A 14,605-nucleotide genomic window follows, 5' to 3' on the forward strand; every position below is an offset into this window, starting at 1 on the left:
TAAAAAAATTCTATTCTATTCTATTCTATTCTATTCTATTCTATTCTATTCTATTCTATTCTACTCTACTCTACTCTACTCTACTCTACTCTGGGAGCCCAGCTTCAGAATGGCTCTAGGTAGCTTCACAAAATTAAAAAAGCACCAAGACATCCCAAGTCAAATCCTCCCACTTTAGCTCAAGCCAAAAGTTTCATCACCACCCTTAATCAGAGGGTGACAAGAGCCAAGTTTGAGGCAGGCAGGGTAGAAGAGCATGTAGGGAAAGGCTATTCCAGAGGGCAGGGCCCCCGCATCTCTGGAACCGAAGCAAGCAGACTGCTAGCACAGGTTCGGGGGTAAACCGAAGGCGACGAAATGCTACGTATTAAGCCGGGCTGCGCCTCGTCGTGCTGAATGCCAGCAAATAAATTCGGCCCTTCCCGAAAGGGTCCGCCCTAACTGAGCAAACTTTGCTCCGCGCTCTCCGCCCCCTGCGGCCGTTGTCCGGCTCTTTGCCTTGGCTCTGCGGCGGACGAGGGGATGGCCGGCGGTGAGTACAAACTGCTGCTCGAAGGAGCCCAGCAACTGGTGCTTGTTTGCACCCAAGGCGAGCAGTATCTCTTGGAGGCCGGCATGCAGCAGTTGGCCCTGCGGGAAAACGCCAGCGTAGTCATTGGCAAGTAAGTGCGTCTCCGGAGGGCGATGTGTGGCTGTCTCTGGGCAGAGAGGCATTCCGAAAGGCCGTGGCCAGCTCCCCTGGTCTTTCAGATGATATGCGAACGAGAGAAACTTGCCTGAAGCAGGAATCGCCAACCTTGGCAACTTTAAGCCTGGCGGACTTCAACTCCCAGAATTCCCCAGCCAGCCTTCTGGGAGTTGAAGTCCTCTAGGCTTAAAGTTGCCAAGGTTGGAGACCCCTGGCCTGAAGCATAAAAGTCCACGCAGTCTTCCCCTCCCCATCCCCCCTCACAATAAATCCAGCTATTAACAACGTTTGGTTTTTGCTTTACTTCATTAACTGTCTTGGAACTAAAGTTTAGGATAGAATAAATTCATTCCAGAAAAAAGAGTGTGTAGCTCAGGATTGAACTGTGGAGTCATTGGGGCTTACAATTGTTTCATTAATATGTCTTCAAGCAAACAACCAAGCTCAGAAGACCCAGAGCTCCCATACGCATGAATGCCTTGGCTTGCATTAACCATGAAGGTTTGCCGTAAAAATATGTTTTACGAAGCCCCACCAGCATGCTAATGCAGAACCAAGAACCCACATAACTTTGCATGCCTAGGCAGTCCTACTTTTCTACTAGAAATGAATTTATGAGTCAATGAAGATGTGCTTACATGTGGAGGACTCATTAAAATGAATGAAACATACTTGAATCAGTTACCCCATTGATATTGGTAGATATTAATCCTGCTGAAATGGATTGGTTGATATGTGGGGCTATCAGCAAAGAGTTTGAGATCTTCAGCACTTTTCTTAAGAAGAAAGACATTAGGAAGAAACAGGTAATTCCATATAATCTCAAATTTTGGTTTGTTTTCAGAAATGGGTATATAAAAGCAGTTGGTGATGCAAGGGCCATTCGTGAGCAATTCTCTGGAGCAACTTTTGACAAGATAATTGATTGTTCTGGAAAGTGCATTTTACCAGGTTGGTATGGATTTAAAGATTTATTGCACCAAGCAGAAATTTATATATTTATAGAGGGGCAATCTAAGCCTCTATTTTACTTCTTTCTTTTCCCTTGAAATGAAAAGGACTGGGTAAAGGACACAGACCATTCTGAAAGAAAGATGGCTGTGTAAAATTGGATGTATGTATTGAGCATGCCTGGACTTTTAATCTATAATATGTAAAATCAGAACTTCAGCTAGTGCAGAATGTGGCAGCAGATGTCAGGGCCAGCCCAAAAATGAGATAGAAGAATCCAAACAAAGTTCAATTTTTTATTTGCTTACATGATATAGACAGAATCTTGCCAGACTAAACCTATCCTATTATAACCCTAATGGAAATATCCTGGGGGATTCTAGGGAGTGGTTATCCTAAATCTCTTCCTCTGTTTCCAATCTAGTTCCAGGCCTCGTGTCTTGCCCCACTTCTTCGAATGTATTCCCTCCTTCCAAGGAAACTGCCTCTTAATTGTAGTCCATCACACCATCTCTCCTTTTATAGACACAATCCATCACATGTTAGTGGTGTTGGCTTTTAGGACATGTGATACCACTGCTTCACAAGCTGCAGTGGTTTCTAGTCTGTTTCAGGCATTCATGTCTTGTTGTTGTTAGTTGCGAAGTCGTGTCCGACCCATCGCGACCCCATGGACAACATTCCTCCAGGCCTTCCTGTCCTCTACCATCCTCTGGAGTCCATTTCAACTCATGCCTACTGCTTCAGTGACTCCATCCAGCCGCCTCGTTCTCTGTCGTCCCGTTCTTCTTTTGCCCTCAATCTTTCCCAGCATTAGGCTCTTCTCCAGTGAGTCCTTCTTTCTCATTAGGTGGCCAAAGTATTTCAGTTTCATCTTCAGGATCAGGCCTTCTAAAGAGCAGTCAGGGTTGATCTCCTCTAGAACTGATTTGTTTGTTCGCCTTGCAGTCCAAGGGACTCGCAGGAGTCTTCTCCAGCACCAGAGTTCAAAGGCCTCAATTCTTTGGCCCTTAGCCTTTCTTATGGTCCAACCTTCACAGCCATACATTGCAACTGGGAAAACCATAGCTTTGACTATACGCACTTTTGTTGGCAGGGTGATGTCTCTGCTTTTTAGTACACTGTCTAGATTTGCCATAGCTTTCCTCCCCAGGAGCAAGCGTCTTTTAATTTCTTGGCTGCAGTCCCCATCTGCGGTAATCTTGGAGCCCAGGAAAATAAAATCTGTCACTACCTCCATTTCTTCACCATCTATCTGCCAGGAATTGAAAGGGACGGATGCCATGATTTTAGTTTTCTTAATGTTGAGTTTCAAGCCAACTTTGGACTCTCCTCCTTCACCCGCATCAAGAGACTCTTTAGTTCCTCTTCGCTTTCTGCCATTAGAGTGGTATCATCTGCATATCTGAGGTTGTTGATATTTCTTCCGGCAATCTTAATTCCAATTTTTGATTCATCTAGCCCCGCCTTTCTCATGATGTGTTCTGCATACAAGTTAAATAGGCAGGGTGATAGTATACAGCCTTGCCGGACTCCTTTCCCAATTTTGAACCAATCCGTGTCCAGTTCTCACTGTGGCTTCTTGACCCGCATACAGGTTTCTCAAGAGACAAATAAGATGGTCTGGTACTCCCTTCTGTTTAAGAACTTGCCACAATTTGTTGTGATCCACACAATCAAAGGCTTTAGCATAGTCAATGAAGCAGAAGTAGATGTTTTTCTGGAACTCCCTAGTTTGCTCCATGATCCAGCGTATGTTGGCAATTTGATCTCTAGTTCCTCTGCCTCTACGAAATCCTGCCTGTACTTCTGGTAGTTCTCGATCCACATATTGCTGGAGCCTAGCTGGTGGGATTTTAAGCATAACCTTACTAGCATGTGAAATGAGTGCAATGGTGCGATAGTTTGAACATTCTTTGGCATTGCCTTTCTTTGGAATTGGAATGTAAACTGACCTTTTCCAATCCTGTGGCCATTGTTGAATTTTCCAAATTTGATGGCAAATTGGGTGTAGCACTTTTACTGTGTCGTCTTTTAAGATTTTGAATAGCTCAGCTGGAATACTGTCTCCTCCACTAGCTTTTTTGTTGCTCAGATTTCCTAAGGCCCATTTGATTTCAATTCCTAAGGCCCAATTTTTTCTATTATATTCTATTATTATTATCCTGTTACAATTGCAGCCTTCTCTGCCTGGTGTTCCCCAGAGATCTTCAGAGACTGCATTTCTCATAACCCCCCAGCCAGCACCACAGTTACAAAACTGCCTCAAAGTTCTTAGGCAGGCATTTCTTCCCAACTTGATAGAACTGACAGGACTGTTGACAAGATTGTATGCTGCTTTGTTGTTTGTGTTCCTGAAGGTTTTTCTGGTCAAAGAATGAGTAGCACAAAAACAACCTTCAACTGTCTAATATGTATATGTTAAGCAGGCAGCATAGAGTTAGATCAAGAAGCTTCAGAACTGAAATACTAGCGAAGCCTGAAAAAGAATACATTAAAAAATGCCCTGAAGAATATAAAGATTTAATATGGTTTAATATTTCCATCCATGGTTAGCTGGATGCATATTTACAAGAATTATGCCATAGCAAACTTTCAAATAAACAAGAAATTAAATAAACAAAACAAAACAAAATAAAACAAAACAAACAAACAAACAACCCAAGGCAGGACATAATGGATCCACTGTCCTGAGTCTCAGCAGCTGGAATTCAGATAAAAGTGAAATACAGTATTTGGGCCAGTCACTATCTCTCAGCCCAGTCTCTCTCAAAGTATTGTTTTGAAGATAAAATTAGAGTGGGAAATACTATATATACACCACCATGAGCTCCTGTAGAAAGATGGGATTTAAATCTAGCAAGTAAATGAATAAATCAAATTACAATTACACTTTTCGTTAGACTCTGTAGAAATTGCATGAATATTCTCAAAGACAAGGGATGATTAAACTCTTTCTAGTCAATTTGCTACAAAATTACACACAAACAACAGTTTCTTTCCTCTCTGTTTCATGTTCTCAATTTCTAAACATGCAGTGTAAGGCATTTGGTATCTGCATGATTCATTATTAAAGTTTGGTAATTCTCTCTTCTGTACTAATGGACAACTTTGAAAACTCCAGAATTCATATTTACTTTACATTTAATTTATTTTTAATTAGGTCTAGTAGATGCACACACACATCCTGTATGGGCTGGTGACAGGGTGCATGAATTTGCAATGAAGGTAAGTTACAACATTTAGAGAAGATTTGGGTTTCTTTCTGTTATACTGTATATGCCTGAAATGCTTTTCTGTTTGCTTTGGAAATGGAGAAATATTGTAGCCTTGGGTGCAGTCATTGAAATGGGACTATAAATGACTCCATAGTCCCTGAGATACTGGCAACAACAGAATAATGAATGACTTCACTTATGCCTTTTATAAGTTTGATAAAAATGTGGTTCTTGAATTTTCTCTGAAAGTTAATTGTGGTAAGTTCATCAATAATTTTTTTCTAATGTTGCACTTGAAAAAGCTGTTTTAACCCACAAATAAAAATAGTTAAAATTTAAAGACATTACTAATGTTGTGCAATAGATAATTTTGCTACCAAAAGGAGTTGATGTTTACTTAAACATACATCAACTCCTTGTTTTTAAGAGAAGTTTTGGACTGCATGAATAGATATAATAAGCCAACCTTTGTAGGGCACTTAACGCTTTGTCTTGAAATTACTGGTAGCTATTTTTTTTTATCCCAAAAAAGTACCATATTTTTACACATCTGCCACAGATGGCATTATTGATTTTATTTATTTTTGAAAAAACTTTCAACTGGAAGTGTATATAATTTTAAAAAATTGTCAGGTTCTGATATATCTATATAAGTCCATTGTCGGATCTTCTGATTTAAGAGGACAGTATGTCAAATACCTCTGCAGATCCTGTAAGTTTTTCCTTACTCTGTTTGGCTGCAGAGCTGGGATTCAACAATGTAAATGTCATATTATCTGCAAGGATGCTTAATTTATCTCCAGATTTAATTCTTTGACTTTGATTGTTAGTGCACAGTACAATTGCTAGGGCTTCTAAAAACAAACCAAATGAAATAACTAATTTGGCCTCCTTGTTTAGTACCTCACAAAATTACAATGAAGTATGATAATTGCCAAGTCTTATTTGCACAGTTGTACAAATATAAATCTGATCAATCACATTAGCAAAATAGGGCCTGAAGTTATATATTTTAAGTCTCTGGAAAAAAATCCTTTACTTAAGAAGTAAAATTGGTCTATAGGAAATTATCTCCTGTGGAACTTTTCCCAGTTTAGGAATTAAAGTTATTTTAGAATCTTTCCAGGAGAGCTTTCCTGATGCAATACTCTGGACTTTGTCCCAGGCACATGTTTCATGGATGATTCTGTTTTAAGTTGGCAGGTGCTTCCTATATGGACATTCATCAAGCTGGAGGAGGAATACATTTCACTGTGGAGCAGACGCAGAAAGCCCAAGAAGATGAACTCCTTAAAAGTTTTAAAATCCGCCTGTTACGGATGCTCCGAGCAGGCACCACTTTGGTTGAATGCAAAAGTGGATATGGTTTAAATCTGGAAACAGAAATTAAGATGCTCAGGGTCATTGAACAGGCTAAAAAGGAATTGGACATTGGTATTTCTTCCACCTACTGTGGAGCCCATGCAGTTCCTAAGTAATTATGTGTTGTTTTGTCTATAAAATCACTTAGAGTTGGGCACAGATGACTTTTTAGAATTCTCCATTAAATTTTTGAGTAAACATATAGTGTGGTTGAATTATTTTGACTTTTTAGGTGAAGGAGAAACTATCTGACAATTTCTAAAGTCAGAACTGAGGCATGGTGGCACAGTGGTTAGAATGCAGTATTGCAGGCTAACTCTGCCAACTGCCAGCAGTTCGATCCTGACTGGCTCAAGATTGACTCAGCCTACCTTGCTTCCGAGGTTGGTAAAATGAGGACCCAGATTGTTGAGGGAAATATGCTGACTCTGTAAAGCGCTTAGAGAGGGCTGTAAAGCACTGTGAAGCAGTATATAAGTCTAAGTACTATTGCTATTGCTACTACGTGTGAAAGTACAATCACTCCTGATAAAGCACAATAGAATAGAATAGAATAGAATAGAATAGAATAGAATAGAATAGAATAGAATAGAATAGAATAGAATAGAATAGAATTTATTGACCAAGTGTGATTGGACACACAAGGAATTTGTTTTGGTGCATATGCTCTCAGTGTACATAAAAGAAAAAAAAATGACTTTCTGCAAGAAATAATGGAAAGTGGGAAGCCAGGGTGTTGCAGTCTGAGGGGGAGATGATTGTACAATGGAAGACAGGACATTAATAGTATCATCCTCTGGCCACCCTATAATTAAACAGTTCTTATTTCATCTATTGATTTTTAGGCATAAAAGAATGAGGAGCATACACTGCTCAACTCAACTGATTTTGCGGATTTGTTTTATTTTCTCTTTAACAGAGGGAAAAATGCTACAGAAGCTGCTGATGACATTATCAACACCCATCTTCCTAAACTCAAGGAACTTGATCTTAATGGTGAAATGCATGTTGACAATATAGACGTCTTCTGTGAGAAGGGTGTCTTTGATCTGAGTTCTACCAAAAGAATTCTTCAGGCTGGAAAAGCTATAGGGTTACAAATGAACTTCCATGGCGATGAGCTGCATCCAATGAAAAGTGCTGAAGTATGCCTTTGCTAAAATGCCTTTGCTTTTGATTCTGTTCTGAGATAAGAGCAAAGACAAATATATCATGCTAATGTGCAGTGCAACATTTTGGCAATAAGTAACAGAGAAATGTAGCAGCAGCATATGAGGTTTAATCTTTTAGAAAGCTGAACCTCCTAACCTTGCTGATCACTTTTCAAACATTGGTTTTGTTTATCTTTTCCTTATGATGTAAAATTAAAGGATGAACTCTCCTTTTTATCTTTTTTGTTGTATTAAAAATATACAGTTTAATGATTGCTGCATCATACTTTGAATGTTCCAAAAATTATCATTACTATTGTCTGATAATTTATATAATACAGTATATTCCAATATAAGCTTCAACTAAATAGTATTTAAAAGGTGCTTGTCATATCCCAAATATATTTGATCTATTTAATGAACTAAAGCAAAAAAAGTTATGGATTATAATTTAATGTCTTTCTTCTGGTAGTTATTCATGTTTTACTTCGGAAAAAATAACTCTCAAGCAAACATTGACACACAAAAAAAGAAGCACATTTCATAGTGATCTCTAAAGGCATCTGAAAGCTTATGCATTAATTTCGATCATAATATACATGCCCATATAGATATCATGACAAACCACAGTTTTGAACAATGGAAATTTGACTGCATGCGTCTTTCTCCCCTTCCTTATTTTCATCTGACCAAGAGTAATCCAGATATGTTTTATGCCTCCTCTGTCAGATAATAAACCATTATATGATAAATCCTTTCTCAGCCCCTTCTGGTATTCCAGGAAAGAGAGGAGGGGTTAGATTCCAGGAGCTGGACTCATTATATTGCACTAAGCCAGATTCTTCCAATTATTTTCAGACAAGGGTCACTCTTAGTTTTGAATTATATGAAGGAAGTCACATTTCATATAGTAGTAGTCCAAGGACAAATTAACAAAATATTATTTAACTGGTTGACAAATTAATTTAATAAATGTTTATATTTTTATTATTTCTCCCTTTCACTTAAAAATAAAACATAATATGCTAGCATAATATGCTAACTTTTGAAAGAGTTTTGGGGTTGCTCTGAAACTTTTGGAATATTATAGACTTCAGTTTCATACTTGTAAAATCATGTTTTCATGTGATATGCAAATGTGACCAGGAAATATCTGAAGCAGTGACTGTTTTAGCTTGAATCTTATAACCTATTGTTGCTTTATATTACTATTCTTAAAACTGGATCTTATTTGCATATTTTACATTTCATTGATGCTTCTTTGTCACCTTACATTTGGCACAATAGCTTGGAGCTGAACTGGGTGCACAAGCTATAAGTCACCTAGAAGAAATTAGTGATGAAGGAATTGTTGCCATGGCCCAGGCAAAATGTGCAGCTGTCCTATTGCCAACCACTGCCTACATCCTGAGGTAAGTGCAATGCTTTAATATGGATATTAGGCTTTATATAAATATTTTATATTGGGGAAGGCTGTACAAAAAATACCTCTCATGGAACTCAGTGGGTCCTACAACTGAGTCAACACACTTAGAATTATGCTACATAGCTTTAGTTTCAAATTAAATATTGACTTTGCACAACTTGAAAGACTACTGAAAACAAAGCCTGGTTTAGAATATACTTATTTTTTTAATTAATTCATTTAAAAGATTTGTATGGTTACCCATTTAAGACAATGGGTACTTTGAAATACAATGGCTCCAGAGGTTTTTTTCATGCAGAAGAGGTTTTTCTGGAACCTTGACAACAGCTCTAGGAAGCACATAGTAACAATAAAACTAAATAGCATATGAAACAAGGATCCTTTTTTAAAAAAATATCAACAAATTCAGTGTTCAATAAGAATGAATTAGCAGGTCTGTATTATCTAAGTTTTCTATGACATGCTAACTCTTATTCTGGTATTTCATGCAATAGAAAACAGCAATCTTGGAAATTTTTGAGGCTGAAAAAGTGGGCTAGTAAAGTCAGCTATTTATCCCATATGAACAAGAATGTCCATGTGAGCGGAATACTCACACAACCGGGTCACAAAGAGGCCCCAAGATTCAGGGCAGTTCCATGCTCACTATCCACGACCATATAAAGTCTGATGGTCATGTAGAGATGATGGAGATAAGAATTCCATTTGCTCCCATTGAGAGTTTCAACTAAGCTCTGCTAAATTGTTCTTTATGCCACCTGGGGTCTCTGTGTGTATACTGTATATGTTTTTATTTTTGACAGTCTTTATATTTTGAATTTCGCCCTGACTATTTAATTTATATGCAGAGTACATCATGAGAAGGGTGAGGCTAGATGTATCAAAAGTTGGAATTAAGATTGCCGGGAGAAATATCAACAACCTCAGATATGCAGATGATACCACTCTAATGGCAGAAAGCAAAGAGGAACTAAAAAGCCTCTTGATGCGGGTGAAGGAGGAGAGTGCAAAAGTTGGTTTGAAACTCAACATGAAGAAAACTAAGAACATGGCATCCAGCCCTCTCAATTCCTGGGAAATAGATGGGGAAGAAATGAAGGTTGTGACAGATTTTATTTTCCTGGGCTCCAAGATCACCACAGATGGGGACTGCAGCCAAGAAATTAAAAGATGCTTGCTCCTGGTAAGGAAAGCTATGGCAAATCTAGATAGCTTACTAAAAAGCAGAGACATCACCCTGCCAACAAAAGTGCTTATAGTCAAGACTATGGTTTTCCCAGTTGTAATGTAGGACTATGAAAGTTGGATCATAAGAAAGGCTGAGGGCCAAAGAATTGAGGCCTTTGAACTATGGTGCTGGAGAAGACTCCTGAAAATCTCTTGGACTGCAAGGCGATCAAACCAGTCAGTCCTAGAGGAGATCAACCCTGACTGCTCTTTAGAAGGCCTGATCCTAAAGATGAACCTGAAATACTTTGGCCACCTAATGAGAAGGAAGGACTCGCTGGAGAAGAGCCTAATGCTAGGAAAGATTGAGGGCAAAAGAAGAAGGGGACAGCAGAGAACGAGAACGGCTGGATGGACTAACTGAAGCAGTAGGCATGAGCTTAAATGGACTTCAGAGGATGGTATAGGACAGGAAGGCCTGGAAGAACATTGTCCATGGGGTCGCGATGGATCGGACATGACTTCGCAACTAACAACAACAACAAATATTTTGAATTGGAATCCACACTCATGTGAGACTTAAATGAGTCTTACTTCCAAGCATCCATGCACGGGAGTGAATTATAAATTATTTTTTTGTTTTCTAGTTCTGGTGTTTCTAATTAAAACTTTGTCAGGGTTAAAATATATATTCATAATGTAAGGTTACCATCCTGAATCTCTTATCATCCCATTACAGAAAAAAATCTTTTTTTCCTTTATAATGTTAGAACATTTGAAATTATATATGGCGAATGATCTAATGCATTTAATTTTGTTTTTCCAATACTTCTTTTTCTTTTTCTTTTAGATTGAAACAGCCTCAAGCTAGAAAAATGTTGAAAGAGGGAGTGATTGTGGCTCTTGGCAGTGATTTTAATCCAAATGCTTACTGTTGTTCTATGGTAATGCTGCCATACTGGTGGTTATTGGAACCATAATGATTGTTCATTGACTGTTCCTTTTCTTCTTATAGTCTCAGAATGTAGATATAAAAATATTCTGTTTCATTTTTTATATTGGTGACCTATGAATTTAATTATGAAATGAATGCTGGATATTTAAATGTTGATGGTATGAAATAGCCTCATGCATAAAACAGATTTCCACAAGATTTTCCAGAAAGAAAATGCTTTTGAACACTTGAAATCCATGCAGATAGACCTGAGTTTCTCAAATGTAATGCATGAGTCATATAGAGATCATTATTCTCTGTTTTGTAGTCTCTGGATCTCCCAAGATTATATTGCCAAAGTGTGGTTTCAAACCATTAAGTAATGGTAGTGCAATTTTGCCCATCCACAAAACATAAACAGTTCCCAAAATGTTCATCTCCCACCCCTCATGTCAGCCAGTGGTGGGATTCAAGTAATTTAACAACCGGTTCTCTGCCCTAATGATTTCTTCCAACAACCAGTTTGCCAAACTGCTCAGAAAGTTAACAACCGGTTCTCCCAAAGTGGTGCAAACTGGCTGAATCCCACCACTGATGTCACCCCCCCCCCAAAATGATAAGAAATGTCCCCTCTGCTGACATCATTATATCCTGGTCAGGTTCTCTGAGGCACTGAGCTATCAAAAAAGTAATTAATAAAACAGAATGTGATTATCTGTCCCCTTTTGTCTCTTCCAGTCCATCCATTGTATGAATCAGAATGCCTAATTCCATAAAATAGTGTTTAAAATGCCTGACATTGCTTATGGTTTGAATCATGCCATAGTTTGGAATTCAAATAAAACTGAGCTTGGAAGCTTTCAGAAGTGACTGATGTAACTGTTGATCTATTTAGTAAATTCTGACAGCACTTTTGGTTTTTTCCATTAGCTGATGGTCATGCATTTAGCTTGTGTAAACATGAAGATGTCCATGAAGGAAGCCTTAGCTGCTGCCACCATTAATGCTGCTTATGCTCTTGGGAAATCTCAAACCCATGGGTCTATTGAAAAAGGCAAACAAGGAGATTTCATTATCATTAACTCTCCAAGGTAAGAGGGTAAAGTATTCATTAATGTTGAAATTATTGGAAATCAGTTAGATTGCACTATCTAGGAAAGTATTTTAAGCAATAATGCTATTACTAATAACACAAATTGTAATTTCCTTTGAGTCATGCTTCATTTATAGTGATTTCCTAGCTATTCATGCCTTCCTTTAAATAGGAAGGCACTTAACCATACCATCCTGTGCTTGGTTATATGTTTTGATCATATAGACTATCTAGTATTTTGTTCTCTGCATAAAATATAATTATCTATTTCTTTCAGGTGGGAACATTTAATCTATCAATTTGGCGGCCATCAAGAATTGATTGAATATGTAATTATTAAAGGAAATACTGTTTACAAAAATGACAGCATTCTGCAATACTAGGTATATTCTATAAGAATAAATACCACAGTTGCCAGATCTCCAAAGTGCACATCAAGAGCAGTAAGAGCTCATATTTATGTAAAACGTGAATGTTATGCTTGTTTACTGTACACCAGTTCAGGATTTAATTGATTTTCATTCCTATGGCTTATTTCATTTTTAACGTTCCTTTTTCTCAGCAAATTATGAAATAAATATGTATAGATCTTAAATCTCTTCAGTTTCTTTCAATTCCAGTTCATTCATATGATTTATAAGTAGAGTAAGAATACAATAAAGAAGAATCAAATAACTGCATATTTGTTATCTTGTCTTCGTGGAGAAGTTGATTTGTGTTTCTTTTGAATAGCACAACTTATCATTTAATGGGAGGACACTGAAGAACAGTTTATAATGTATCATGGGAGAGTTGTATACACATGTGGAAATCTTGTTTTGGGTTTGATTTCTTTTTGTGGTAATTCCTAGGAATCCAATTTCATAGCAATTGGATATTCTGAGATATGGTATCAATCGTAACTGGTAATTGAACCCAATTGTTAATTGAACCCAAGGAGAGCTGCAGAAGTTTGGACTAGAACATTGTCTTGATGTGGCTTCATATTTTCTGATTTCTACCACAATCCCCAGCTTTACTTCATACTCCTGGTTTCAAAGTTCACTCGGTAGCTGCACATCCGACAGTTAGTTAGATATGATTTATTCCAGTCTATAGGATGACAATCTAAGCATACATTATTTTGTCTATGTAGCTAGTCTACACCGTAATCATGAGGTCAAAATGTGACACTGTCCTACTCATCTTACTGTGGGTCAGCTTAAGGTGCAGCGATTAACAGATTTCCCAATCATCAATGAATACAACCAACTCTTACCTTCCACTGTGTATGTTGAGACTGGGTGAGGAGGCAGGATAGACAGACAGCTAGCACAGTAGCTTCAGCCACATGTCAGAAATATTGTGCTTTGGTTTAGAAATCCCTGGAATAATAATCTCTTTCAACACCACTAGAGAATGTGATAAGCTAGAACCTGTAGCAGCACCAATGAGCTATAGAAAGTGCTTAAGTTCAGATTACTTCTCAATTAGTGTTACTACTGCTACTCCTCTCTTAAAGTCATGTCAGTCTAGTAGCACAAAACAAAAACAGCCATGGAGGGAAAAACACAGCAACTGGATAGGAAGCAACATGCTTGCAGAATGTGGGCAAATTCCAAATCTTCCACAGCATCGTAAGAGTTATCACCAAAATGTCACATTTAGGCTTATATAGGAAAAGATGGAAAACAGTGCTTTCACATTAGATTAGAAAAATCCAAAATCAGCTTGCCTTAGCTCTGTTAACTAAGGATAGGAGGAAAGCTATATCATGCAAAGAAGTCCATCAACAGCTATTTATTTGTTTGTTTGTTTGTTTAACAAACCTATTTTTTTCAGATTGGAGGTAAGAGGATATGTAAAAATACTTAGTCTTATAAAAATTTTAAGGTGCAGTTTATAGGCTTTAAATTTGGCATTGCTAGCAAATTGTATTTTATCAAAGTTCTACATTATCTCTCATTGCTTCTGCATATTATGCACAGTTCTAATGCTGGATTAATTTGAATTTAGGATTCAAGTATGGATTTAGTATTCATTTCTGAAAAGATTTAAGAATTAATTTCTTTAAATATTGTAACATTAAATATTTTTTTTTTAATATACTGGAACAGTTTATTCATATTAATTTTGGCTTGACATTGATTTTATCAACTTTGCCATAAAATGTAATTTCTGCACAGGATTACATTCCAGTCCTATCTCCATTTATTTTGTAATAAATTAAATCTATATATTCTCTTTTCAATTTGTGAAATAGTAAAATTATTTTAGCAACTTTTCTATCAGGATTTTTGGTTTTGGAAATAATCCTCTCCCCCCACCCCAAACACCCTTTAGAATAAACTACAGAAATTTTACGACACATAAAACAATCCAGCATATGAAATATTGAGATTCAGTTCTGATAGTTTTCACAGTTCATCAATGTCTTCAGAATCACTGTTGTGATGGTGGTGACAAGAGGCACTTTTACTGGCTGATAGAGAAAATGCAGTTGGAGAAATGGGTCTGGATTCTGGAATATGTTCCCTTCTGTATTTCTCAATGTATGGTTCAGCTACTTCCCAAACCTAGATGTAGAAAATAAAAAAATGAGTTAGAAGAAAAGGCAAAGTCTGATCCAGAAACTC

At 37.5% G+C, this 14,605-nt stretch overlaps 2 protein-coding genes across 2 annotated transcripts in view; one reads left to right on the plus strand and one right to left on the minus strand.

Annotated features, from left to right (window-relative positions):
• The first annotated feature begins 226 nt into the window (after positions 1 to 226).
• Positions 227 to 12,630, plus strand: AMDHD1 (amidohydrolase domain containing 1). The gene is made up of 9 exons (XM_058191253.1): positions 227 to 662; positions 1,533 to 1,639; positions 4,803 to 4,867; positions 6,054 to 6,331; positions 7,139 to 7,364; positions 8,658 to 8,782; positions 10,814 to 10,907; positions 11,828 to 11,988; positions 12,268 to 12,630. Exons 1-9 carry the CDS (start codon positions 523 to 525, stop codon positions 12,371 to 12,373), a joined length of 1,302 nt encoding a protein of 433 aa, XP_058047236.1. The 5' UTR covers positions 227 to 522; the 3' UTR covers positions 12,374 to 12,630.
• Positions 12,631 to 12,818: 188 nt separating this feature from the next.
• The window catches only part of HAL (histidine ammonia-lyase), a 29,580-nt gene continuing 27,793 nt past the window's right edge, over positions 12,819 to 14,605 (minus strand). The window contains exon 20 of the mRNA XM_058191254.1: positions 12,819 to 14,545. Coding sequence (XP_058047237.1) covers positions 14,387 to 14,545 — 159 coding nt within the window. The 3' untranslated portion in view covers positions 12,819 to 14,386. The remainder of the gene's footprint in view (positions 14,546 to 14,605) is intronic.

The sequence above is a fragment of the Ahaetulla prasina genome, chromosome 7 (assembly GCF_028640845.1).
Source record: "Ahaetulla prasina isolate Xishuangbanna chromosome 7, ASM2864084v1, whole genome shotgun sequence".
NCBI classification, from domain to species: Eukaryota; Metazoa; Chordata; class Lepidosauria; order Squamata; family Colubridae; genus Ahaetulla; species Ahaetulla prasina.